Genomic DNA, 27439 nt, shown 5'->3' on the forward strand with positions numbered 1-27439 from the left:
AAGATCGAAGATGGAAAATATTGGTCCACACCTTTCCGGTACCTCACCCAAAAGTTAAAAAAATGTCACTAAAACGGTACACGATATATCTCATGAGCGGAAAAAGCAAACAATTTGATCCAAACTATGGTAATATTTTGTACAAATTGAGTTTAACTTCTAAAATGGTCCATATCGGGATTCTCCTTATTGTACCTCCACCACAAAAGTTCAAGTATTTTGTTGAAGTGCAGTTTAGGTAGGGTCTGTTCGAAGATCCTTTGGATATTTATACCGATGCTATTCCTTGTGGAGCGATATTATGATTTTCGTGTGTAAGTCCATGCTTTCTGACCTAGTGGTCCTAAAGCTCTAATTTATACGTTTAGCAATTGAAAGTACTGGGTGCGATATATATCGAAAAGAAAGTGGGAAGTGTTGTTTTCCCCGGGGAAAAAATAATATTATGTTGTAGTCATAATTACAGTGATTACGCGCTATTAAATTTTCAAGACGCCATATTTTATTTTTTTTACCTTTTGGTCATTATGTCAGGATGCAAGGACATGCCCATGTTTGAAAGAAATAATACGATGTGGATTATCAAATAAACTGCATTTAAGGAAAAATTTTGTGTGAAGGTACTCGAGGAAATGAAACAATATAGTCCATACCTGATCTAGGTCCGAAAGAAATGCTATCTTTGGACTAAGTCAGTTGATCCGTTCGGGATTTATCGTGCGCACCATTTTAGCGAAAATGTTTGAGATTTTGTTGGGGTGATACCGATTGGTTGAAGTGGGCCGATATGGTTCATCTTCGAACCTAAAAGAAGACAAATAGGTTCATCCGTTCGGGAGTTATCGTGCGCACCAGCTAAATAGACGGACGGTCATGGATAAATCAACTCCGAATCGTCTGAAACGTCATTTCGATGAAGCACAATTTTGACCTCAGACAATAGGCTGAGTATATACATATGGCTTTTATGTGAAGCCGAGACCAGATGATTTAATCTCTGTAAAATTATAAATCCGCAAATTCATGCTCTATGTCACTGCAGCTAATGTGAAAATGATCAATGCTTGCAAAAATATTTCGAGGACCAACATTTGGACCACATCGTCTGATCCGGTCGAGAGTTGTTCTCCAGCCAGATAGATGTACAGGGCCAAATTGAATCCAATCTGTCGAAAATTTTAAATTAAAAAAAAAAAAATAAAATAAATTAAATTGGTTGGAATTTAAAATGTAAATAAAACTGGCATACATATGTATATTTTAACATATACATACAAAGTTTGTCAAAATCATTTTGTCAATGAAGGGACGGCAAAGCGAATACAACTCTGTGAGTTGTGAGCGTGAGGTTACCTTGTATCATTGTATCATGGTGTATACCATGTAAAAGATATTAAACAATAAAATGCAATATTGAGATAAACTGTGATAACATTAGGATAAGCATTTATGTTTGTGTTGTCCTAATGGTTTAGGTTTACCTTAATAGTGCAATAAATGAGTTAATATCTGTGATATACCCAGTACCTGATTTTCTGTCCGTGACCGTCCCATTTTTTTTAGATTTATCCGTAATTTTACCCTGGTTTTTATCGTAATTATACATTCCTATTAGTTCCTATTTAACTCTAGTTCAATTTCACCTAATTATACACCTGCCTATTTAATCTATATTTATACACTAACCCTAAGTTTATTTTTACACCCATTATAATCATAACCACTCACCCGATGAATCCCAGATAGTGTCAGACCTCAGGCCCTCGTAATCAGTGCATAGTCTAGAACCCCTAGAAGAGATAAGGTAAAACAAAGTAAACGAATTCCAAACAAATGTGTGAGGAATACTTCCCTAAAACTTATTGCCCGGCTGATCTCAGGGTGTGGGAATTCCCCACGTTGAGACCAACAAGGCTAACTCCAGTAGAGGATCACCGCACACCATCACTGTCTTCATGCTTCGCCAATGATGGAGTTTTGTTGCGGGTCCTCGCAAAGGCAAACACCACAACAACATCCAAAAAAAAATTGGCGTGGGAGGTCCCTAGGGCGACACCATTCGGCCTTCGTGGCGGTGTCCAATACCACGTAATATCCCTAGTCCCAGTTGCGGGTAAAGTTGGGGGAACCAGGGAGAGCTAAATAATCGCAGGATATGTTAATTGGGCACTGTTTGTGGGTAACCAATAGTTAGCCATGCCCAGGTTAATGGGGTTAGTTAGAGGTTAATTGGGCACTGTTTGTGGGTAACCAGTGGTTAGCCATGCCCGGGTTAGTAAATTTTGTTTTTTTGTTTGATTAGTTTTATTAGTGGCACTGTTTGGGGGTAACCAGCGGTTAGCCATGCCAAATATTAGTAGGGGGTTGTTACTGGGTTATGTGGCTGGCCGGAAAATCTTAATTTTTTTGTGGCCAGACACTGGGGTGCGTTTTTTTTTTGTTTGCGTGCACCTATGAGGTTTTTGGCAAAACCCATTGTTATTAAAGCACATGTGAATAAAGGCAACAGCCACCAACAAATCCTGTGGTGTTTGGAAATATCTTCGCTATTGATTATTTCCATTCTCAGGCTGAAGGTGGCTCATGCTTTCATCACACTTGGAGTGTGCTATCTGAAAATAAAAGAAAAAACATTAAAATAATTGAAATACAATTATTTCTAGAGGAACTTTACTTACCGCCGCCTAAAACTGAATATTTTTTTCTTTGTCTCGTTTGTTTACATATTCACATTCGTTAATTTTGACAGAAAGTAGATGTTCGCATTGCCAACGTGAAAACTGGTATGAAATACACTATTATCGGCACAGTGGCCTGATTCTCTTTAAAAGGGTACCGGAGAGAAGTGTCGCTCTTAAATGTGGGGAATTTTGAACCAGGGGTACCGGCCATATTTAGAAAGGGACAATTATTTAGCAAATAAAAGAAGATAGAAAACAACTCTTCTGCAAAATGTCCGTTCATGGAAAGCTGCCATTGTTCGCTCCAAAGGCTATAAATTAGAGTAAATTTGCAGGAAAGTTTAGTTGGTTAGTTGGTGCTGAGTAGAGAACTCTGGAACATTATGTCAAATAATCTCAAAGAGAATTAATTGTGCAAGATAAGAGTGATTTTTATGCAAAAAAAGTATTAATTAATTTAAATTACCAGAGGTAATTAAGTTAAAAAAAAAAATGAAATTACCCGTAAAGAAGTGCTAAATATTTATTATAAATAGGATTTGAAGCGGTGAAAAGTCTGTCCAGGAAGAAATTAAGCAGGATTTACATAATTTATACGCAGCCAGCGACATACAAAAGGTATTACAAAAAAAGAGAGTGTTAAAAAAAAAATTATTTATTTCATTTAAAATAAATAATTTTGTTTTCTTGGCTAGGCTGGCCGAATCCGAGAACTGGACGGCAGTTGGTACCTTGTGGAGTTTAGTTGAACTAACCAACCCTGGACATAACCCAAAATAGCAAGGTAGGAACTGTATTACCGAACAGTTTTATTATAACAATTATCCCAGTATCATCTTTGGGGATAAGATAACACCACTTCAATAAGCTCAGCACCCCTAAAGTATGCTCATTATTGTAAAAGCAAGATAAATCATCAAAGTCTCCAAATTTGTTTTTATTAAGGCCACAGTGATCTGAAACCGACAAGAGTGATCACTGAATCAGGAGGAAATTAAAATTTATAAAAAAGGCCAAAAACACCAACGTTTGAGCCGATGATGAGGTTAAGAGTTTTCCAACGCCTTAATGATATTTAAACTACGAACATCATAATTGACAAATTACCTATAGTCATTGATATAATTTTGAAATTTAAGTTTAATATCCCAATTTACATAAGTTTTAGATAACATATTTATTTTTTTTATATTTTTTGTGTTGACTTTATATTTTTTCTATGTATGTATGTTAGTATAATTTATCAACTAAATGTTTTTTTTTAAGTCTACTTTTCTTCGTATTCGTCATCAGTATTCTCGGGAATTTTATGCCCAGAAGTTCTAATATATTAACCCTCAGGTCAACTTAAGAAAAGAGCTCTTTTTATTAGAAGACATTAGGGTGTTTCGAGAACAGAGAATTGGTAATTCTTTGAGAGTGTTGACGTCGGATTATTTTTTTTGTCTTTTCTCTGAAAAGGGATAAAGGAAACATTTTGTTGACTATTTTGTGGTCCAGAGACCGTTCGATTTTGAATTTGACTGTTAGTCGTTACGATTTTTAAATTAAATTTTAGATTTTTTCATATTTATTTTTATAAAACCTTGTTTTGATACCTATCGAGGTTCACAATACCATATTGAAACATTCTTTTTTTAGATATTTATGTTTATATATATTTTTTTTATTTTTACTTTATAGATATAAACAAACAACAAAAAGCTCATTGCATATGATTATAGAGATAATTTGTGTTAGATTTAGGATAATTTATAATTAAATAAAAAGATGATTATAACTTGATGTTAGAGATAAGGATAAAAATGATGTGTTAAAAATTTTACTGGAGGAATAAAAAGACGAGGTAAGTAGTGTGATCGGAGCGGTGTTTGGGGTCACTACGGATGGAAAAGAAGGACATAGTGATCATAGGTTGGGAGGGCTTAACCAGAGCCATCAGGTATGGGGTTCAAATGATGATGATGCAGTTGTTGCGAGTTAGATTGCTTGTTGTCACTTCGTTTAAATTAATGTTGCGTGCTTAGGGCTAAGGGAGAGGGTTGGAACCTCACCCCAGGGAAAGCGACGGAGTAGCCGGTGTCCAGTCAGGACCATTAACCCCCTTAGTATCCGGTAAGGCCACGTAACAAGCATCGCAAGAAATTATGCCGCCGACAAACAGAAATCTGGAAAACGATGAGATTGATACGGTTATCGAACATTTCAATAACGAGTTCAAACGCATTCATAACATGCATACGGAAAGGATCATTTTAAAAGATGGGAAGCCCCCTCTCTCTGACAGAGTTAAGCACTTTCTCAACATAAAACACCAATGGCAGAAAGAATTAAAAAAGATATTCCACCGTACAGGTAACAGGATAAATCGTGAGTACACAATCCTTTCCAAACAAATACAACTCTTAAAGAACATCATCAAAGAGCTTATAAACATAGAATCTGCTCAAACATTCAATAACAAGCTAAAAAAAGTCAAGCCTGGACCATCGGCATTTAAGCAAATTGCTCAATTTACAGGGAAAGCCAAATCCCCCTTTTGTCAAAAGCTTAAACACGGTAACGATATTATCACAAACAGTGTTGAAATTGCTAATCATTTTCAAACGTATTATTCCACTATCATAGCGATTATGAATCTTCACGTAGGGAGCTACTCACAAGTGAGTTGCAGTTCACTTTCACCTGCTCGAGCTATTACGATTGGGCAGGGAGGAGCACAAAAAGTGAACAAGGGTTGACAAGTCGGAAAATGGAAAATAATGGCGCGACTTGTGAACCCTTGAAATAATAATTTGTGTTACCATACCGTCATTTTTTGCACAAATAACTTTGGGATTATTAAATTCTTATTTTTTGCATAAAAAGTAAATAAATTTTCAAATTAATAAACATTTCTAGCAAGAAAAATGTCGGTTATTAAAAATCCACTGTAAAAGAACATGAATATTGGTAAAAGAAAATACAACATTGAAACAACATGGCAACATCTGTAACAGCTGTTCTTTTGTTTTGACAGATATGTGAAAATTGTTTATTTACACTGAAGAATTCGTGAAATTTATTGGAAAATCGTAAAAAAGGGAACAAATGTCGTTTAAAAACGTCATTAAATGGCTACAATAAGTAAATGTTTAATGTTGCATTTTGGGTGATAACAGAAATGGCAAGTTCTGAGGAATACCAAGGAAATGGAGTGGAAGCTGTACCAGCGATGTTAGGACATCACAGGAGATCAATGATTGGTTCAAATGAGGTTCAGCATTTAGCCAATTCCAAGAATTGTAAATACAATTCGTGAAACATCCGATATTTTCTCCAGTATAAGAACCAATTCTATGAATGCTAAGTATAATTCCTAATGCTTTCTTCAACACTTAAACCAATTTAATGAATTTTAAATACAATTTCAATAAATTTCAATTGTAATTCCAATTTTTTTTTGTTCATGGCATGTAACAACCGGTACTTAAAATACTATTCCAGGAAATTGCTTGGTGTAGATACCATTCCACTGGGTTATCGACGATGACGTGATTAAGATCTCAAAATGGTTTGGATCTTTTTGGGGCAACGGTCTGGACTTATATTCCATCAAAATATTTGATTCTATTCAAGCTTGAGGGCAAGTGATTGGACATGTCATCTTTTTAGCACCAGCACCTATTTTTTCCAAGACTGCGACCACAAAAGTTCCAAATCGTGTACATTACTCTCTCTAGGAACAACAATCGCAGACATGGGTTGCTCCAGATTGGGTCCTTGTATATTTGTGAACCGCTTTATACAGTATGCACCTTTTTGATCTGTCCATACCTGAAAACGGGGAACGCTTTAGTTACAGTACTTGCTTGGGCGTTACCGTGAGAGCCATCCCAATCACCATCTAGTAGGTTGGCCCGACACACTAGGTCCATCAAGAATGATCTTCACTTTCTAGAGAGGAAAGCCCAACGATACAGGAGAGAACCCCTTGCTCAACAAGCATTTCAAGTAGGTTTGTATAGCTTTCGAATTCGTAAAGAACTCTGAAAAAATGTTAGCGGTAAATGTCCTAATATTTGTTTTTGTCGAAAACATATTGCGATTAAAAATATAAATAAACTCTTATCACAATAAGGTAGAATCTATTCCATTTCCAATATTTCAACCATCTTTGATGGTCATCCTCAGGGATTGGCTTTCAAAAACAAGAACATTTGTTTTATGCAACTATAAACAATATGGTAGAAATTTATAATAACAATGATATTTCGTTCTTTTTATAAGAATAAAAACAAAAAAATTTTAATTCTTAAGTTGACCTCAAGCCAAAATTAAAACCAAAAAAAAAGCGTCCAAAGGTCAACAATAACCTCAAAACATAAAAAATTTCTAATTATTTTTTGTTGCTTTCAACCTAAAATACAATTAATTATCATTACAGATACAAAATATTCGTATTTTTTAAAATAAATGACCACACTTAAATTTTTTTGTTCAACTCACTTTGATTTCGGTAGTGAGAAATTTCAGCACAAATTTGCCTCTTTTTCTCACTTTTTTTACATTTGTAATAGCTAATTTTTTCACGAACGTGAGTTTTGCTTACCCTCTTGTTATTTATAATAAGGGAAGAGTGAGAACATAACAGCACTCACGGCGATATGATGTTTATAATAGGGGAGGAGGCGAGAAAGAGAAAACTCACGGTGAGATGCCGTTCATAATTGGGCTGTATATTTCAAGAGAAATTGTCTTCGAATCCAGTTCAAGATCTTAATTCTAGAGTTGCATCATGTATCGATGCTACTTCATCCAGTATATACTCCTTTGATGACGGATTCCGCTCATTGAACAACCAAGATAGTCATCATTTCATCGGCCCTGAAAAGATAAAATGCATTATTTCTAACACCAATACCAAAAAGTCTAGTGGCCCCGACGGGATATCAAACTTTATAATCAGAAGGTTTCCAGATGCAACAATAAGACTCATGGCCTGTCTTTTCAACAACTGCATCAACAACGGATATTTTCCACGTCAATGGAAATGTGCAAAAATTATCCCGATCAAGAAAAAACCAAATACTGCGTTTGTTGATGATTTTCGTCCGATCTCTCTCTTATCCAATATAGGGAAAAATCTTTGAGTTAGTCCTGAAAGAGAAGATGGAAAATGAACTCCTCATAGATCCAGTTCCTAATTACCAATTTGGATTCAAACCTGGTCATTCCACTCAACACGCCCTTCTCAAGTTTCACAGCGATATAACATCAAATTTAAGGAACAAAACATGCACTGTCGCCATATCGTTAGATATTCAAAAAGCATTCGATTCGGTATGTCATATTGGAATCCTCTACAAGCTTATTCAAATTGGCATAGATCCATATCTGGTGAAAATGATGAAAAGTTTCTTCACATCGCGTTCATTTTCAGTTAATATCAATGATGTATCATCTCCATTGGGGTCAGTAAAAAGTGGCGTCCCGCAAGGTAGCGTTCTGGCGCCATATCTTTTCAATCTTTTTCTACATGACTTCCCTCATACCAGCCAGAGCTCGCAAGCAATTTTATATGCCGACGATTGCTTAATTTATTCACACCATACATCACCGTCTTTTGCGCTAGAAAAGGCAAAAAATCATCTCCAAATCATCAACAATTACTACAAAATGTGGGGCATACAAATCAACGCTGCAAAATCAGTTGCAATTTGTATACGTAACGCATCCGGCAAATGTCCACGGTTTGTAGTTCCTGAGAGCAAACTACTTCAGCTGTCCTTAGAAGGGGTGGAAATACCCTTCAGAACATCCCTAAAATACCTCGGAATTCAATTTAGCAACCTGATGAAATTTAACTCCCATGCTCGCTCCATATTACTGAAAGCAAAGGGTGTATTGGCGAGATTTGCATATGTGTTAAACAGCAAACATTTACCTGAAAAGACAAAGCTTCTCCTCTACAAGGTGGCCATCAGACCAATTTTGTTATACGGATTCCCGATCTGGTTCACTATTTCCCCAATAGTGGCCAAAGAATTGGAAGTCCTAGAAAGAAAAATTCTTAGGAAATGTGTCAACAAAAACTACATAAATGAACAAAAAAGATATTCAAACACTCACATCTACACTGAATCGCGGGTTGTTCCACTTTGCGAGTATGCTCTATTCCACCAGAAAACATTCGTCGAAAAACTTGCCGCACATGATAACTCCTTAATAAAAGATATTTACGACATCGAGAAGAATATTTCATGGGCAGAATCTCCCTATCTGTCGCCTATAGGAATCTTAAGTGAAGTTCCTCATGTTCCAAATGGTTACAGCTTGCCAGAGTTCTACAAGAAGTCCACGTCTGGATGTCATAGAGGATAGATAATAGATAAGTTATTTATTCACTACAAATTTAGATTTACAATTTTTTTACTTACCTGTAAGGTTCACTTTATTACATATTTACGCTCTACGAGCACTCGATAACTTTAACGTGATGTTCTTTTGAACACAATATCTGTGATACCAATTTTGTTTTTATCAAATGTCTCCTTTTTTTACAAGCAGCTTTTTGAGCACTCGAATATCTATAATAACAAATTAACTTTAATTAATCTTAAAAAATAGTCATTCATATGATCTCTGTTAGTCACTGTTTTTTAGCAGACCTCTTTGTTATTTAGTTTTAAGTTTGTTTTGATTCTCTATTTGTTTCGCTGCAGACACAATTGCTCTGCTATTCACAGCTGAGGCCGGGAGCAAGCCTTATTTTACTCTCTCTACTTTGTCGTTGTTCATAAACATATACATTTATAATATTTTGCAAGTAGCATACCACGAATTCACCGTATATTAGAACAAGACAACAATAGTTCTAAGCAAAACACATGTTAACCATTCGACTTGTATGTAAAATTTATCGAAAAGAAGAAGACTCCAATAAAGATACTTACTTACTTAAGTGTGTTCTACACGGTATGTTTTTTACATATTTGTGCATACCAACTGTCACTTTTTACAAATCTGAATTTTGTACACATGGTGTGAACCATACAGAAATTTCAATGCATGAAGGTGTTATGTACATACATATGTATATTTTTCGAATAGAACGCGCTCTATTCTCGTCTGTACAACCAAAGGTAAACAGCTGTTTTGTTTGTACGCGGAATAAATAAAGAAAACAACAGAAAACGAATGAAAAATAAAATTTTGCCGTGCAGAAGGAATCACATATGGGCGAAAAAAAGTGACAGTTGCTATGCATGAATATGTACAAAACATACCGTGTAGAAACCCCATTACTTGATCGTTCTTTGTGGATCTTTCGGTCGGCGCTCAGTGAGCTATTGAACTATAATGAACTATATCGACTGATCTAGTTCATGCGCTCTTCAATGAATCGTTCAATTGAACTAGTTCGTTCATGAACTATACAACTCTACAGAAAAATGCACGATGGCAATACCACAATTCATTGAATGTCAAACAAAAGAGGCAGAAATTGCACAAAAGTTAAGAAAACAAATCGAAAAATTATCGCAGATTATTGTTTAAATGATTAAATTAATAAAAGTTGCAGCCGCCGTTTATTAGTGTATCGCACGGAAAATAAAGATAAAAGCGAAACAATAAAAAACAATAACGACCGGAGACAATTAACTGAAACGCATTTTGGAAAATCTTTTGTTTTTTGTGAGGGAACGGACAATAAAAAAGAAAGAACTACGTCACTTTTACACAAAAGTAGGAGGAGAAAACACTGAAAAATAGTGAGACCTGAGACCTCTTAAATTACAACAATAAAAGAACTTGGTAGGAGGTTTGAAAGGGCTTCTTAAAAAGGTAAAAATATAAATAAAATATTTTGGTAATTGTCTTACATACACAAACTGAATTAACAATTCATAGGAGTTGTATTTCGCAATGACTCAAAACAAGAAAATTAAAATGTTATTACATTTCCGTGGTATGTAGTCTGATTGTGCCTAAAACAATAAAAAGAACAACAACAATATATTTTAAAATACCAACAAAATATAGGTTGAAAACTAATGACCAGAAAATTAAAAAAAAAACACATACACTAGCACTAGTAATCGCATTGCAAGGTCTTCTGACTTTATATTCAATATTAAACAATTTGTTAATTAATAATTTATTTTTTTATGCTTCAGTAAACCGCCCTCTAATTTATTGTTGTTGCAAAAAAATTTCCTAAGAATCGCCTTCAAACTGAACTACGAAAGCATGGATTTACAGCATATGGAAAATGGCATAGGTGGTGGTGGCGGAGGAGGTGGGAGTGGGATCGGTGGCAATAACAGCAGTAACTCACAGACCTTGAGTGAGATTGATTTTCAAAGATTGGCCCAGACCATTGCTACCAGCATACAAAAAATCCAACAAAATGGTAAGTTGTAAAAAAAATATTCTGGTGAAGACCCTAGTGTAATGTTGTTTGTAATGCATTTTTTAGTTGTAACAATGCAACGTATGGTCAATCAATGTAACACACCTCAGGATTCACCCGATTTAAAGAAACAATTGTAAGTATTGGACAACTTGTTGATTTATTAGTCTACTGCGCTCCACCATGAACTTTTAAGGCGTTGTGAGGGATGAGAATAACAAAAATTAGGAGCATCACTGTAATACTACTTTAATTACACTATGTTTGGATGTCCTTGTTCTTCTTTTATAACGTGCTAGATCGATTGCTGGTAATCAATGCGGCACGCCAGTGAACACAATTGCAAACGCCATGGGAGATTATTCAGACTTGCTCGAATGCCATCTTGAAAACAGCAAATGTTGGTCTCCTCATTACTCCAGTGAACGACTTACATAAGTTGACGAGAATTCTTCCCATTGGTTATCATAAGGGTTAGAGAGGAAGAGCTAACTCTTAAATCAACAAGATAGGCTTGTTGGCAAGACTAAATATTAATACGCAGAATCAGTCCACGACAACGACTGCGTACTCCTCGAACATCGTGCTTACCAATCCAACACACTCTAACATCAAAATCCACTAAAAGTTTCCGATTGTGTGAGGCTTCTTCCAAGGCAAAATCGTTCTATACTGGAAAAGATCTTCAAAAGAGAATGCATTGTTTCAGTGACTCTAAACAGGTGCTCTTTCTGTAATGTAAACCGTCACAACGCCCTGTATCTATTCAACTGCCTACCCGAACTCATAAATCAAATCCTCTTGAGTGCGTAAAGCCAATATAAGTGAGTCAATCTCCAGTTGTCGGCAACCATTCCACACAAGTTGAATGTCGTGGTCGATGTTAACAAAATTCCGACGACAAACTGCCCCAAAATTCTAGGGATAACATTTTACACTACATTCACGTCGTCTGCGCATGCCGCAGCTATCTGCGATAAACTGAAATGTAGGAACAGGGTCCTCAAGTCCCTAGCCTAAAGAAACCTTGTTGACCACATATAACGCGATATGTCGGTCTGTTAAGCTATGCGGCGCCGGTTTGGTCCCCGAATTTGTGTGGCATAAGATTCAAACTTGTCAGAATACCATCCTGAGAACAGCAACAGGTTGCCTCCTCTAGTCTTCAGTGGACCAGCTGTCACGACAAACCAGAGTAGTTTTGGCTCGACTACACTCGGAATATTGCGGACGCCTAAATTCTTATTGGGCGGAAATCAAGACATGCTCTATGGGCCCGCACAACACAAAGTAACTTTTCAACTGCTCAAACCTACTCATCTAACTCCAGTGGATCTGTGGCTTCATCCCATCGAAACAGCCACTTTCCTGGAACTGGAGATAGACCCAGAGCCAGATTGAGCAGAAGAACGAACATACAAACATAATAATAAGAAAATTTACAACAACAGCCATCCCAGAATGAAATTCCGAGCACAAAATCAGTACTGACACAACAAAAACATAACTTAAAAATATGGAACATTTCCAGTTTACAGGCTCCACTGGGACCGCAGTGAAATGTGCAACGACGTACATACTTTTACATACTGATATCGGAGTGGAGCCTTTATACTGTTCTTAAGCAGAAAGAAGTTGTTCCCCTATCTTTGTAAATCTTATTCAAACTGTTACCTTTTGATATTCATGGTGGAGTCTTAGGAACAGTTCATTTCTTATGTCTATAAATTTCCATCGTTTTATAATCTTTCCAAATCCATTACAGGCATCAAATTATGACCTATACACATCAGTTGGTATCCGATACCAGTATACAATTGAATGAAGTTGAAAAATGCAAAGAACGCCATTTAAAAATCCAACGGGATCGTTTGGTAGATGAATTTACAGCTGCTTTAACTAAATTCCAGGTGAGTTTATTTTGTTTTAAACAATAACCAAACAAACAGACATATGTAGTATGTATATACGAAGGTATGTGACTTATCGTGAAACCAACATGTATGTGCGTAATTTTTTTGAACCTTTTGCTGGTTGTTATCACTTTGTATTCCGCAGCAGGTATTATTAGTCATACAAAACAGTGCTCTAATATTTAATTAATGCAAAACAAAAAAAGCTCTTGTATGATAACGTTATAACCGGTTTTATTATGCTGATGAATGGCATTTCAAATCTCAGTTAGATCTATGGAGGTTCATTTACTTTTATTGCACGAAATATCTATGAGTAATGGAAAAAGAAATTTGTTGAGGGGGAAAGTAAAAAATAACTATCTGCTCTCTTGAACCCATGTTGGATTTATTAACGTATCCAAGAAATGGAAAAAGAGAATTAGAAACGATCTGCTCTTTTGATGATGATTTGGATTGTTTTGAATATAGCACTCAAGTTGATACTGCATTGAAGACATTTTGTTGTATCAACGCAACGGCAAGATCATAGTCTCAGACATGGGGAGACACCTTGTTGCAGTTCTCAAGATTGCATTCTGATAGGTTTGTAAATTCTTTAATTGTGTATCACATACGTTGGCATACCATATTGGTGACCCAACGTTCCGAACAAGTCCGAAGGGTAGTATTTTCGATCCTATGGTAGCTTAGAAGGCTTTAGTGACGTTGTACCATGCTGCTCCCGAAACCGATGATGTATGATTTACCTTTGCTGGCATCCTTAACAGACGTCCTACTTGTTCCAGCTTCCGGGAACATTTAGGACGATGTTATTTGAGGATTTTGCTCAGATACTAGACTCCAGATATTTTAACATTTTCATTGAAATTCTCAGAAGACACAATAGACATGTCAGTCGAACTATGACAATCTTATTAATCCTGTTGTGTGCGTCCACGACACGTTGTGTGTCACGTTATTTCGTGTAAATGGATCGCCATAGCTCACGATGCGCATTGAAATCTCCTAGAACCAACTGGTTATTACCTTTCAACAGCTGTTCATCAGCAGTACGTTGTATCCATCACAACTCCGGAGTTTCTAGGTTTTGTTCAGCTTCGTTCATGAATCGACGCGATCAGAAATTCAGGCGTGAAAAAATCGTGAAACATACCAATTCAAGGCATCCGTTGCATCTCACCGACACCGGTCTATGGTGGATTAGACGATAACAAACGGAGCAAAACTAGTGTCCAGGATTATTAGGTTTAAGGACCTGTGACAGTAATTAATGCAGCCACTTCAATCTGAGACCAAAGTTCTATTAGGTTAATCCTCTAAGTAGAAGAAAAAATATAGCAATACAAGACTTCTCATCAAAAGGACAATGACTGCGGGGTATATGTCTGATAGGTATGAGACAGGCGAGAACTCATAATCACCGAAGAGTCTGTGTCTTGAGATGGACACTGGCATAGTAGGTGCTTGCTGCACGGTGCTCTTGAAACAATTTTAAATGGAAGGCGCTTACACCTCGGAAGTTTTTGCGGATTCTGAAACTACAATGTTTATAGATGAGAAAAATCAAAAAACAAAAAAAAATCGCCGGAGCGCTTTTTTAATAAATCGCGATTTAAGTTGACATTTTTAGGGGTTGTTTAGGTTTTCGCGATTTTGCTTAGAAACCGCAAGTTCTATCAAAATGGGACTAAAACAAATGTTGTAGCTATGAAAATTCTCTACAAGATTGACCTTTATGGTGTTCTCGTCGGTTTTACCGTTTTTGAGATATAGAAGTTCAAATTGGGACAATTCAAATTCAATTCAATTCTGTATCGCCCCCTTATAAAACAATGTCATGACTGCAAATTCCCAACTTAAACTTATATATCTAAAAAACTGTTAGAACTTAGGATAAGTTACTTTAGCCAGTCTTGTAGAGAATTTTCACAGCTTTAAGGTTTTCTCAGGTCACCTATCGATAAGACTTACCGTATTCAAGCAAAATCACGAGACCCTAACAAAAAAACCTAAAAACGTAAACTGAGCTTCTTTATCTCAAAAATGGTACAGGCTGGGAACAAATGATAAACGCCAATCCTCTAGAAAATTTTCACAGCTACAACATTTTCTTTAGCTCGATTTCGATTGGACTTGCGGTTTCCAAGCAAAATCGTGAAAACCTGAAAAACACCTAAAAATGTGAATTTTGACCGCGATTTATTTAAAAATCCCTACAGCGATTTTTTCTTGTTTTTGGATTTTTCTCATCTATGAACACAGCTGTTTCAGAATTCACAAAAACTTTCCCTGTGTAAGAGGTTTTCATCAAAAGTTAGTTAAGGGGCACCCTTCATGACATTATTTTATAAGGGGCGATACAGTCAGTGCATTGTCCCAATTTGAACTTCTATATCTCAAAAATGGTAAAAACTACGAAAATACCGTAAAGGTCGATCTGGTAGAGAATTTTCATAGCTACAACATTTTCTTTAGTCTTATTTTGATAGGACTTGCGGCTTCTAAGCAAAATCGTGAAAACCTAAACAACCCCTAAAAATGTCAACTTAAATCGCGATTTATTTAAAAAGCGCTCCGGCGATTTTTTTTGTTTTTTGATTTTTCTCATCAATAAACATTGTAGTTTCAGAATCCGCAAAAACTTCCGAGGTGTAAGCACCTTCCATTTAAAATTGTTTCAAGAGCACCGTGGCTGGTCTGTGCCTCCTCCTAATCCTTACATAGCCTGCAGTAATCGACATCCCACATAGAAGTATCCCGTGATGACCTATACATCAATTCTGATCTCGGCCATGTTGAGTAGAAGTAACGAAGAAGTTCCACAATTCGATGTGGCTGCGCGGATAAACCTCAATATCTATGTAGGAGTTGTCGAGTTTGTCAATGAAATGGCACATTTAAAGATGTACAGATTCCATAGTTGTAATATTGGGAGACTGTGATTCTCCACGTGATAGTTTATCGGCAATCTCGTTCCCCTCAATGCCTTCCTAGCAGATCTCTACACACGTTAACAACCTTAGATTTGATAAAGTAGGTTTTAAGTGGAACTGTGATTTGGTTTACCCGCCTTGTGAAAAACTTGTTTATTTAACATTCAAGAGATTGACGGACATAAGAACTCTTTTTTATATCCTCAGCATTTATGCTAACAAGGGTATATACACCTTCATACGGGCAAAATGTGCCTCAACGAAATATTGGTTTTAGACCCCAAGTATGTTTTGACGAAATGTGCTTCAGACAATTTGGAGTTGATTTAGCCATGTCCGTCCGTCCGTCTGGCTGGAGCGCACGATAAATCATGATTGAAGACAACTCTCGAACGAATTAACCGATTCGGTCCAAAATTTGGCTTTCTGGCATAAGATGAATGTAGTGGCTGGACTCAGAAAGTTTTGAAATTTTGTCCACTGGTAGGTCTTGGAATGCTGATTACGCCAATATGTATATCATTCATGGGAAATCCGTATTTCCCGAGATATAGGCTTCGAAAGTTCCGAAAAACCATATGATTTTTGACAAAAAAAATTAATTTTGAAAAAAATATGATCGCGTTAGCCCTGTTTAGCATCTGTCCATAGGAGAAAGTCTTAAATCCCGGCCGAAGGCCGGCTCTTTTCGACAAAAAATTAATTTTTGTGAAAAAACTTTCAAATCCAGCCACTACATTCAACTTGCTCCTGGCTTTCTTAATATTTTGTCCAAACTTAGTTAAGTTCGAAGATGGGTTATATCGGCCCACTCCTTCCGGTAGCTCCCCCACAAATGTTGGAAAATGTTCGGAAATTTTGTGAGCACGATAACTCTTGAGGGGAGTAACCGATTTGGTCCATAATTTGCACATCCTGAAATTTCTACCAGACTAAGATTAGGTTCTAATATGGACTCAATCGGTCCACTCCTTCGGGTACCTCCCACACAAAATTTAGGAAAAGTTCACTTTGGGACCTGCTCTCGAATCGCTTTGCTTTTTGTTGTAACAACTTGTATTGACTGATCCTCATACGACGGTACAAGTTTCATCAGGGGCAAGTCCATACTTCCTGAAAAAATAGCCTGAAAGGTGCAAAAAAAAAAAACCCCTACGGCACCGTGTGTAGCGTTTGGAGCGCAAGATAACCCTCGAACGGATATGCCTATTCGGTCCAAAATGTGGTCTTCGTAATATTTTGTGCAAACTTAGTTTAAGTTCGAAGATAAGCCATATCGGTCCACTCCTTCAGATACCTCCCCCACAGAAGTTCAAAAATGTTCGGAACAAGTGTCGTTTAGGGGCACCTCTCGGATCGGTCCGAAATTTTTACCATAGGTAGCCCTTGGGACCCTGATTCCAACGATATATAATTTTCCGGGGGAAGTCCATACTTCCCGAGATATGGGTCTTGACATTTCGGAAATTTCGTACTTTCACACCTTTAGGTTGTTTAGTGGCACCTCTCGGATCGGGCTGAAATTTTTACAGTAGATAGCCCTTGGCATCCTGAATACAACGATATATAATTTTCCGGGGGGAAGCCCATACTTCCCGAGATATGGGTCTTGACTTTTTTACTTTTATCACCATTATTTTTAAAACCTATGCAATATGGGACTCGTTTTAAAGCTCAATACTTTCTCCTATGGACAGGGTCAAAAGTGGGCTACGCGATCAAAACTCTCTTTTAAATTGAAAGTGTTCTTAAGTAGCCGGCCTTCGGCCGGGGATTTAAGACTTTCCCCTATGGACAGGGTCAAAAGTGGGCTACGCGATCAAAACGCGTGCATAAAAGTACTCTCCATAAGCTTTAAAACGATGCGATCAAAAATCTATTTTAAATTGAAAGTATATTTAAGTAGATTTAAGACTTTCCCTTATGGACAGGGTCAAAAGTGGGCTACGCGATCAAAACGCGTGCATAAAAGTACTCTCCATAAGCTTTAAAACGATGCCCATATTGCCCACGTTAGAATTGTAAAATGTCAAGACCCATATCTCGGGAAGTATGGGCTTCCCCGCAGAAAATTATATATCGTTGTATTCAGGATGCCAAGGGCTGTCTACTGTAAAAATTTCAGCCCGATCCGAGAGGTGCCCCTAAACAACCTAAAGGTGTGAAAGTACGAAATTTCCGAAAAGTCAAGACCCATATCTCGGGAAGTATGGACTTCCCCCCGGAAAATTATATATCGTTGTATTCAGGATGCCAAGGGCTATCTACTGTAAAGAAAGAAAGTCTTAAATCCCGGCCGAAGGCCGGCTCTTTTCGACAAAAAATTAATTTTTGTGAAAAAACTTTCAAATCCAGCCACTACATTCAACTTGCTCCTGGCTTTCTTAATATTTTGTCCAAACTTAGTTAAGTTCGAAGATGGGTTATATCGGCCCACTCCTTCCGGTAGCTCCCCCACAAATGTTGGAAAATGTTCGGAAATTTTGTGAGCACGATAACTCTTGAGGGGAGTAACCGATTTGGTCCATAATTTGCACATCCTGAAATTTCTACCAGACTAAGATTAGGTTCTAATATGGACTCAATCGGTCCACTCCTTCGGGTACCTCCCACACAAAATTTAGGAAAAGTTCACTTTGGGACCTGCTCTCGAATCGCTTTGCTTTTTGTTGTAACAACTTGTATTGACTGATCCTCATACGACGGTACAAGTTTCATCAGGGGCAAGTCCATACTTCCTGAAAAAATAGCCTGAAAGGTGCAAAAAAAAAAAACCCCTACGGCACCGTGTGTAGCGTTTGGAGCGCAAGATAACCCTCGAACGGATATGCCTATTCGGTCCAAAATGTGGTCTTCGTAATATTTTGTGCAAACTTAGTTTAAGTTCGAAGATAAGCCATATCGGTCCACTCCTTCAGATACCTCCCCCACAGAAGTTCAAAAATGTTCGGAACAAGTGTCGTTTAGGGGCACCTCTCGGATCGGTCCGAAATTTTTACCATAGGTAGCCCTTGGGACCCTGATTCCAACGATATATAATTTTCCGGGGGAAGTCCATACTTCCCGAGATATGGGTCTTGACATTTCGGAAATTTCGTACTTTCACACCTTTAGGTTGTTTAGGGGCACCTCTCGGATCGGGCTGAAATTTTTACAGTAGATAGCCCTTGGCATCCTGAATACAACGATATATAATTTTCCGGGGGGAAGCCCATACTTCCCGAGATATGGGTCTTGACTTTTTTACTTTTATCACCATTATTTTTAAAACCTATGCAATATGGGACTCGTTTTAAAGCTCAATACTTTCTCCTATGGACAGGGTCAAAAGTGGGCTACGCGATCAAAACTCTCTTTTAAATTGAAAGTGTTCTTAAGTAGCCGGCCTTCGGCCGGGGATTTAAGACTTTCCCCTATGGACAGGGTCAAAAGTGGGCTACGCGATCAAAACGCGTGCATAAAAGTACTCTCCATAAGCTTTAAAACGATGCGATCAAAAATCTATTTTAAATTGAACAAGTGTCGTTTAGGGGCACCTCTCGGATCGGTCCGAAATTTTTACCATAGGTAGCCCTTGGGACCCTGATTCCAACGATATATAATTTTCCGGGGGAAGTCCATACTTCCCGAGATATGGGTCTTGACATTTCGGAAATTTCGTACTTTCACACCTTTAGGTTGTTTAGGGGCACCTCTCGGATCGGGCTGAAATTTTTACAGTAGATAGCCCTTGGCATCCTGAATACAACGATATATAATTTTCCGGGGGGAAGCCCATACTTCCCGAGATATGGGTCTCGGGTGATAAAAGTAAAAAAGTCAAGACCCATATCTCGGGAAGTATGGGCTTCCCCCCAGAAAATTATATATCGTTGTATTCAGGATGCCAAGGGCTGTCTACTGTAAAAATTTCAGCCCGATCCGAGAGGTGCCCCTAAACAACCTAAAGGTGTGAAAGTACGAAATTTCCGAAATGTCAAGACCCATATCTCGGGAAGTATGGACTTCCCCCCGGAAAATTATATATCGTTGTATTCAGGATGCCAAGGGCTATCTACTGTAAAAATTTCAGCCCGATCCGAGAGGTGCCCCTAAACGACATTTAAGCCAAATGTTCGGAAAAAGTGTGCGAACGATAACTCTTGATGGGAGTGACCGATTTGGTCCAAACTTTACACATCCTAATACATCTACCAGATATAAATCAGGTTCGAATATGGACTATATTTGTCCACTCCTTCGGGTACCTCACTAACAAAATTTTGGATAAATTCACTTTAAGACCTGCTCTCGAATTACTTTGATTTTTGTAGATGCAACTTGCATTCGCTGCCTTAATTACAACAGTAAAAGTTTTTTCAAGGGCAAGTCCATACTTCTTGAGAAAACAGCCCGAAATTTGTAAAAAACCAGAATGCTGTGTTCATCAACACAGAAATTCGAAGGTGGTGCTTATAGGTCCACTCATTCCGGTACCTCCCTCAAAAAAGTTCGAAAATATTCGCTAAATACATACGTTTTTTTGGAAAACAAAGTATTTCAATCCACACAGGCTGAGGGTATATGTTGTAATGTTGTTGTCAACAACTATTTCCATGAAAAAAGTTGTTATCGACAACTATTTCCATGAAAAAAGTTGTTATCGACAACTATTTCTATGGAAAAAGTTGTTATCGACAACTATTTCCATGGAAAAGTTGTTATCGGCAACTATTTTCATGGAAAAAGTTTTTATCGACAACCATTTCCATAGAAAAAGTTGGTATCGATAACTATTTTCATGGAAAGGGTTGTTATCTACAATTATTTTCATGGCAAAAGTTGTTATCGACAACTTATTCCGTGGAAAAAGTTTTTATCGACAACCATTTCCATGAAAAAGTTGTTATCGACAACTATCTCTATAGAAAAAGTTGTTATCGACAACTATTTCTATAGAAAAATTTGTTATCGACAACTATTTCTATAGAAAAATTTGTTCTCGACAACTATTTCTATAGAAAAATTTGTTCTCGACAACTATTTCTATAGAAAAAGTTGTTATCGACAACTATTTCTATAGAAAAAGTTGTTATCGACAACTATTTCTATAGAAAAAGTTGTTATCGACAACTATTTCTATAGAAAAAGTTGTTATCGACAACTATTTCTATAGAAAAAGTTGTTATCGACAACTATTTCTATAGAAAAAGTTGTTACCGACAACTATTTCTATAGAAAAAATTGTTATCGACAACTATTTCTATAGAAAAAGTTGTTATCGACAGCTGCTTCTATAGAAAAAATTGGTTATAGACATATGTTTCTATAGAAAAATATGTTATCGACAGCTGTTTCTATAGAAAGAGTTGTTACCGACAACTTTTACTACCTAAAAAGTTGTTATCGACAACTGTTACCATAGAAAAGTTGTTATCGACAACTGTTTCTATAGAAAAAGTTGTTATCGACAACTGTTTCTATAGAAAAAGTTGTTATCGACAACTGTTTCTATAGAAAAAGTTGTTATCGACAACTGTTTCTATAGAAAAAGTTGTTATCGACAACTGTTTCTATAGAAAAAGTCGTTATCGACAACTGTTTCTATAGAAAAAGTTGTTATCGACAGCTGTTTCTATAGAAAAAGTTGTTATCGACAGCTGTTTCTATAGAAAAATATGTTATCGACAGCTGTTTCTATAGAAAGTTGTTATCGACAACTGTTACCATAGAAAAAGTTGTTATCGACAACTGTTTCTAAAGAAAAAGTTGTTATCGACAACTGTTTCTATAGCAAAAGTTGTTATCGACAACTATTTCCATGGAAAAATTGTTGTCGACAACTATTTCCATGGAAAATTTGTTATCGACAACTATTTCCATGGAAAAATTGTTATCGACAACTATTTCCATGGAAAAAGTTGTTATCGACAACTATTTCATGGAAAAAGTTGTTATCGACAGCTATCTTCATAGAAAAATTGTTATCGACAGCTATTTCCATGGAAAAAGTTGTTATCGACAACTATTTCCAAGGAAAAAGGTGTTATCGACAACTATTTCCATGGAAAAAATTGTTATCGACAACTATTTCTATGGAAAAAGTTGTTATCGACAACAATTTCCATGGAAAAAGTTGTTATCGACAACAATTTCCATGGAAAAAGTTGTTATCGACAACTATTTTAATGGAAAAAATTGTCATCGACAATTATTTCCATAGAAAAAGTTGTTATCGACAACTATTTTCATGGAAAAAGTTATCGACAACTATTTCCATGGAAAAATTGTTATCGATAACTATTTCCATGGAAAAAATTGTTATCGACAACTTTTTCTATAAAAATAGTTGTCGATCACATGTTTTTTTATAAAAACTGATGCGTACTACTAACTTGTATGACTGTCCTTCTTCGCCTCATTGTCTACAATTGGTATAAGTGTCATATATGTATGAGTATGTACCTCGCCTCTTGCAATAACTGCTCAACTTAACGTCGATAGTTAACATGGACATAACCATTTACATGATAATTTGGAAAGGAAATTGGCATGAAATCATGTCTTTCTCGCTTTTGTTGAAGAACAAACCATGCATTCCGTCCGCCGAACGACACATCCTTCTACCATCAAATGACGGCAAAGCCGACTGATACTTTTTTTTTCTTGTTTTACTTATGTTTTTGGACATTTTTGTTTTGGACGCCCAACATTAACATTTCTCCCTCCCTCTCCCTATCTCTCCCAACAGACTCTACAACGTAAAACTGTCGATATTGAAAAGAATCAAGTGCGTCAAGCTCGTGCAAATCAATATAACATTGCTAAGCCGCCTGGGAGCACAAATAATGCATCGAACGGTAGCAACGGCAATAACTCATTTTTCGATGACAATCTGTTTGGACGTAAATCACAGCAGCAACAACAACAAACACAAATGCAAGAAGAAATTGATTTGCAGGCATTGGAGGAACAAGAAAGGGCCATACGGGAATTGGAGGTAAGTTAAAGTTACATATGCTCATATTTAAATATACTGTTATTAACATGAGTCTCTCCACTTTACAGGAAAACATTGTTGGTGTTAATGAAATCTACAAGAAATTGGGTTCAATGGTTTATGAACAGGGACTGATTGTAGACTCCATAGAATCTTCAGTTGAACAAACCAGTGTCTATGTATCTCAGGGTTCTGAAAATCTGCGTATGGCCAGTTCCTATAAGGTAAGCAAGTTTATTATATTTTCCAAAATAATGCTGTTTTTTTAATTTGTTTATTTCTTTTTCAGAATAAATTACGCAAAAAGAAATTGATACTTTTGGGCATTTTGGCGGTGATTGTGTTAATTATAGTTTTAATACTTGTTATGAAATTTAGTAATTGAAATTCTAGTAGATATATTCTATCTATTTAGAATTCCATGTGTAGTTTCCATTGTGTATAGAATGAGTAATACTGATATAAGATGAGCATAATTAATAATGGTAATAATATTCAAATCCAAAAAAAAGAACCAACAGTTTCTGGCATTCGTCGTCGTCGTGTGTTAACCTTAAAAAGTAAATATGGGCCTTGTTTGGAAGAAATCTCAATAAAACTACATACAATAAAACCAACTTGGGGGAGAAATATTCAATATCATTCAGAATGAGGGATTTAAAGAGAACCACAAAAATTAGACTTAGAAGACTGGTTCTAAATACTCAATATGAATGTTTTATTGAGGACATGTTTTGCCTCCAAAAGAAAAAAGCAAGGTTGAACAAGCTTTCCACAAAACCAACAAACGTCCTTAACAAAAATCTTGTAAAAGAATAAACAAAATTTTCTAAATTGTAATAATTTGAAATTTTGTATTATTTCTATTAGTGAAAACAAAATTCAAAATAATTTATTATTCCAAAACTAAGTGAAAATATAATATTGTAATTCCATACATTTTTATAATGGCTTTATTTTTTTGTTTGTTATTTATTTTCTATCTTGCAAAAGCTGTTGTTTTATGTTGTGTATTATTTAATTTCCAAAACTTTTAAAATGCAACGTTTACTAAAAGTAAACTTTAGTTAACACATTAAAGATTGATGGCAGATAAAAGACATATCTTTTTAGACTCTTAAGGGGTTTCATATATTTCCTTGAAATCTCAAGCTTTACAACCTTTTATAAATACAACAACTAAATCAACAGCAAAACCCGAAATATTAGTATGCCTTTCTTTTGTTTTCCTGTTTTTGGTGTGTTTATAGTTTTGTTAAACCCTTTTCTTGTGCTTTATTAGTATTTCCATTTTTGGGTCTGTTTTGTTTAATTTATATCACATGTTATGTATTTTTCAAAATGGGGAAAAATTGCCGTTTTTAGGAGAATCTTCCAATATTTTGACTTTAAGGCTGTTCACTACAATTTAATGCCATGATAACAAATCTATTGGTCTGTTCCAGTACTGCAAGAGTCTTTCTATTTCTTCCGATAACATAAAGTAAAAAATGTTATCGTAGTAAAAATCAGCAACTTCTTGCAGATTCTGGAACAGAGCATATATATGTATATAAAATATGCTCTGTTCCAGATTCTGCAAGAAGCTACTATTTTTTACTACGATAGCATTTTTCCCTTTATGTTATCGGAAAAAATAGTAAAAATTAGTAGATTCTTGCAGTACTGGAACAGACCAATAGATTTGTTATCATGGCATTAAATTGTAGTGAACAGCCTTAAGGTCGAAAGACGGGGCATATGAGAATTGAAATAAATAAAATAAAAATCGCTGAACCGATCTTCCTGAAAATTTGAAAGTAAAATAGGCTATTGGTCTGTTCCAGTACTGCAAGAATCTACTAATTTTTACTATTTTTTCCGATAACATAAAGGAAAAAATGTTATCGTAGTAAAAAATAGTAGCTTCTTGTAGGTTCTGGAACACAGCATATATGAGTTTTTGAAATTCCGGGTCGATCTGATGTAGCCTCATGATCGGAGGTACCTCCAAAAAAATGTAGATTTTGTATGCTGATATCTAACGAACGATTACAGATACTTACTTAGCTGGCCCATTTATTCCATAGGCCGAACTAAGAAAAGATCTCCATTTCTCTCTATTTGTTGCTTCGCACTCTGGAATACCGCGCCTTTTCATCTCATCATCCACTTGTTTGCGCCATCTATTCCTTGGCCTGCCACTTCTGCGTGCACCGCCAAGCGGTCAGTATTTATACGCCTTTTTAGCGGGTTCATCATCGCTCATTCTTATGATATGGCCTAGCCGACGCAATCGCTGCATCTCGATACGTTTAACAATATTGATGTTGTTGTATAGCAGATACAGCTCGTGGTTCATGCGACGTCGATATTCACCGTCAACGCAGATTGGCCCGTAGATCTTTCGAAGAATTTTTCTCTCAAACACATCAAGCACTTCCATGTCTGCTTGAGCAAGTACCCAGGCTTCGGAGCCATACATCAGCACGGGTAGTATCAGTGTTTTTGTAGAGCGTTATTTTTGTTTGACGAGATGTGGCTTTGTTTTTAAACTGCTTACTTAAGCCGAAGTAGCCTCTGTTGGCCAATATAATTCTTCTTTTTATTTCACAACTGATGTCGTTTGTTGTGTTTACGGAGGTGCCGAGGTAGACGAAGTCTTTTACTACCTCAAAATTATAGGAACCAACGTCAACAGTTGGCACGATCTCTATGGACGCATTGCGCGTCGACACCTTCAACTTAGTCTTTCCGCCGGACCCACTTTAGCAGATTCTCCTTCGACCTTCATAAAGGTATCCGTTACTTCTTTTACTGATCTTCCCATGATGTCTATATCATCAGCATAAGCAAGTAACATGTGGCAATTGGTGTAGATTGTGCCACTTCTTTTGACGTTTGCCTCTCGAATAACCTTTTCCAGCAGGATGTTAAAGCGATCACACGAGAGGCTGTTTCCTTGCCTGCAACCTCTTTTGGTACAAAATTCTTCGGAGAGACTTATGCCCCTATAGTTGGAGCATACAGTCTTATCTCCCTTCTTGTGGACGGGGCACAGGATACTCAGGTTCCAATCGTCGGGTACTCGTTCTTCCTGCCAGATGGTGCTAACTAGCTGATGAATACACCTTATCAGCGTGTCGCCTCCGGTTTTGAACAGCTCGGCTGGCAAGCCATCGGCTCCTGCTACCTTATTATTCTTCAGCCGATTTATTGCTGTCTTTACCTCATCTTGGCTGGACGGTATACATTCAATACCATCTTCTAGGATTGGGACTGTGGTATCTTCATCGTCTTCGCTGCTATTGGATACCAACAGATTTGAAAAATGTTCTTTCCATATCCTGAGTACACTATCTGTATCAGTTACCAAATTATCTTGCTGGTCTCTACAGGAGGATGTGCCTGTACCAAAGCCATCAGTTTGATGCTTGACTCTTTGGTAGAATTTTCGGACTTCATTCTGGCTCCTGTACATCTCGAATTTTTCACACTCCCGCTTTTTTATCTCTCTCTTTTTCCTGCGGAAAAGACGTTTGCCTCTCGAATAACCTTTTCCAGCAGGATGTTAAAGAGATCACATGAGTGGCTGTCTCCTTGCCTGCAACCTCTTTTGGTACAAAATTCTTCGGAGAGGTTCTTTCCTATTTTAACTGAGGACCTCATGTCAGTTAAAGTCATTTTACAAAGCCGGATGAGCTTTGCGGGGATACCAAATTCAGATATGGCTTGGAATACCTTTGAACGCAGCGGGCTGTCGAAGGCTGCTTTATAATCGACAAAAAGGTGGTAGGTGTCGATCTGCATCTCTTGGGTCTTCTCCAGGATTTGCCGCAGGGTAAATATCTGGTCAATGGTGGACTTGCCAGGTCTAAAGCCGCATTGGTATGGTCCAAATATCTCGTTGACCATAGGCTTTAGTCGTTCGCACAATATCCCTGACACGATCTTGTAGGCAATAGGGAGTAGACTTATGCCCCTATAGTTAGAGCATACAGTCTTATCTCCTTTCTTGTGAACGGGGCACAGGATACTCAGGTTCCAATCGTCGGGTACTCGTTCTTCCTGCCAGATGGTGCTAACTAGCTGTTGAATACACCTTATCAGCGTGTCGCCTCCGGTTTTGAACAGCTCGGCTGGCAAGCCATCGGCTCCTTATTATTATTCTTCAGCCGATTTATTGCTGTCTTTACCTCATCTTGGGATTGGGACTGTGGTATCTTCGTCGTCTTCGCTACTATTGGATACTAACAGTTTTGAAAAATGTTCTTTCCATATCCTGAGTACATTATCTGTATCAGTTACCAAATTACCTTGCTGGTCTTTACAGGAGGATGTGCCTGTACCAAAGCCATCAGTTTAATGCTTGACTCTTTGGTAGAATTTTCCGACTTCATTCTGGCTCCTGTACATCTCGATTTTTTCACACTCCCGCTTTTCCATCTCTCTTTTTCCTGCGGAAAAGACGTTTCTCCTCTCTCCTTTTCTCCCTGTATCTCTCTCGTGCGCTACGCGTTGCTACGGATTGTATAGTAGCATTTTTCTCTTCGGTG

General features: G+C 37.0%; 1 protein-coding gene and 2 long non-coding RNA genes across 3 annotated transcripts; 1 reads left to right on the forward strand and 2 right to left on the reverse strand.

Moving 5' to 3' along the window:
* Positions 1 to 7378: 7378 nt before the first annotated feature.
* On the reverse strand, positions 7379 to 7739 carry LOC141402256 (uncharacterized). Its single transcript, XR_012412575.1, has 2 exons — positions 7607 to 7739; positions 7379 to 7547 (listed from the first exon to the last, which is right to left on the reverse strand). It is a non-coding gene; the product is annotated as an uncharacterized lncRNA (long non-coding RNA).
* Positions 7740 to 7887: 148 nt separating this feature from the next.
* Positions 7888 to 9317, reverse strand: LOC141404338 (uncharacterized). Its single transcript, XR_012412993.1, has 5 exons — positions 9101 to 9317; positions 8793 to 9024; positions 8608 to 8717; positions 8353 to 8549; positions 7888 to 8291 (listed from the first exon to the last, which is right to left on the reverse strand). It is a non-coding gene; the product is annotated as an uncharacterized lncRNA (long non-coding RNA).
* Positions 9318 to 10120: 803 nt separating this feature from the next.
* Syx7 (syntaxin 7) lies at positions 10121 to 23814 on the forward strand. Its single transcript, XM_073986559.1, has 7 exons — positions 10121 to 10508; positions 10841 to 11076; positions 11143 to 11212; positions 12842 to 12986; positions 22656 to 22904; positions 22973 to 23128; positions 23194 to 23814. The coding sequence occupies exons 2-7, from the start codon at positions 10914 to 10916 to the stop codon at positions 23287 to 23289; spliced, it is 879 nt and encodes a 292-aa protein (XP_073842660.1). The 5' UTR covers positions 10121 to 10508; positions 10841 to 10913; the 3' UTR covers positions 23290 to 23814.
* The last annotated feature ends 3625 nt before the right edge of the window (positions 23815 to 27439 follow it).

The sequence above is a fragment of the Musca autumnalis genome, unplaced genomic scaffold, assembly GCF_047663935.1.
Source record: "Musca autumnalis isolate F117 unplaced genomic scaffold, ASM4766393v1 scaffold_4, whole genome shotgun sequence".
NCBI classification, from domain to species: Eukaryota; Metazoa; Arthropoda; class Insecta; order Diptera; family Muscidae; genus Musca; species Musca autumnalis.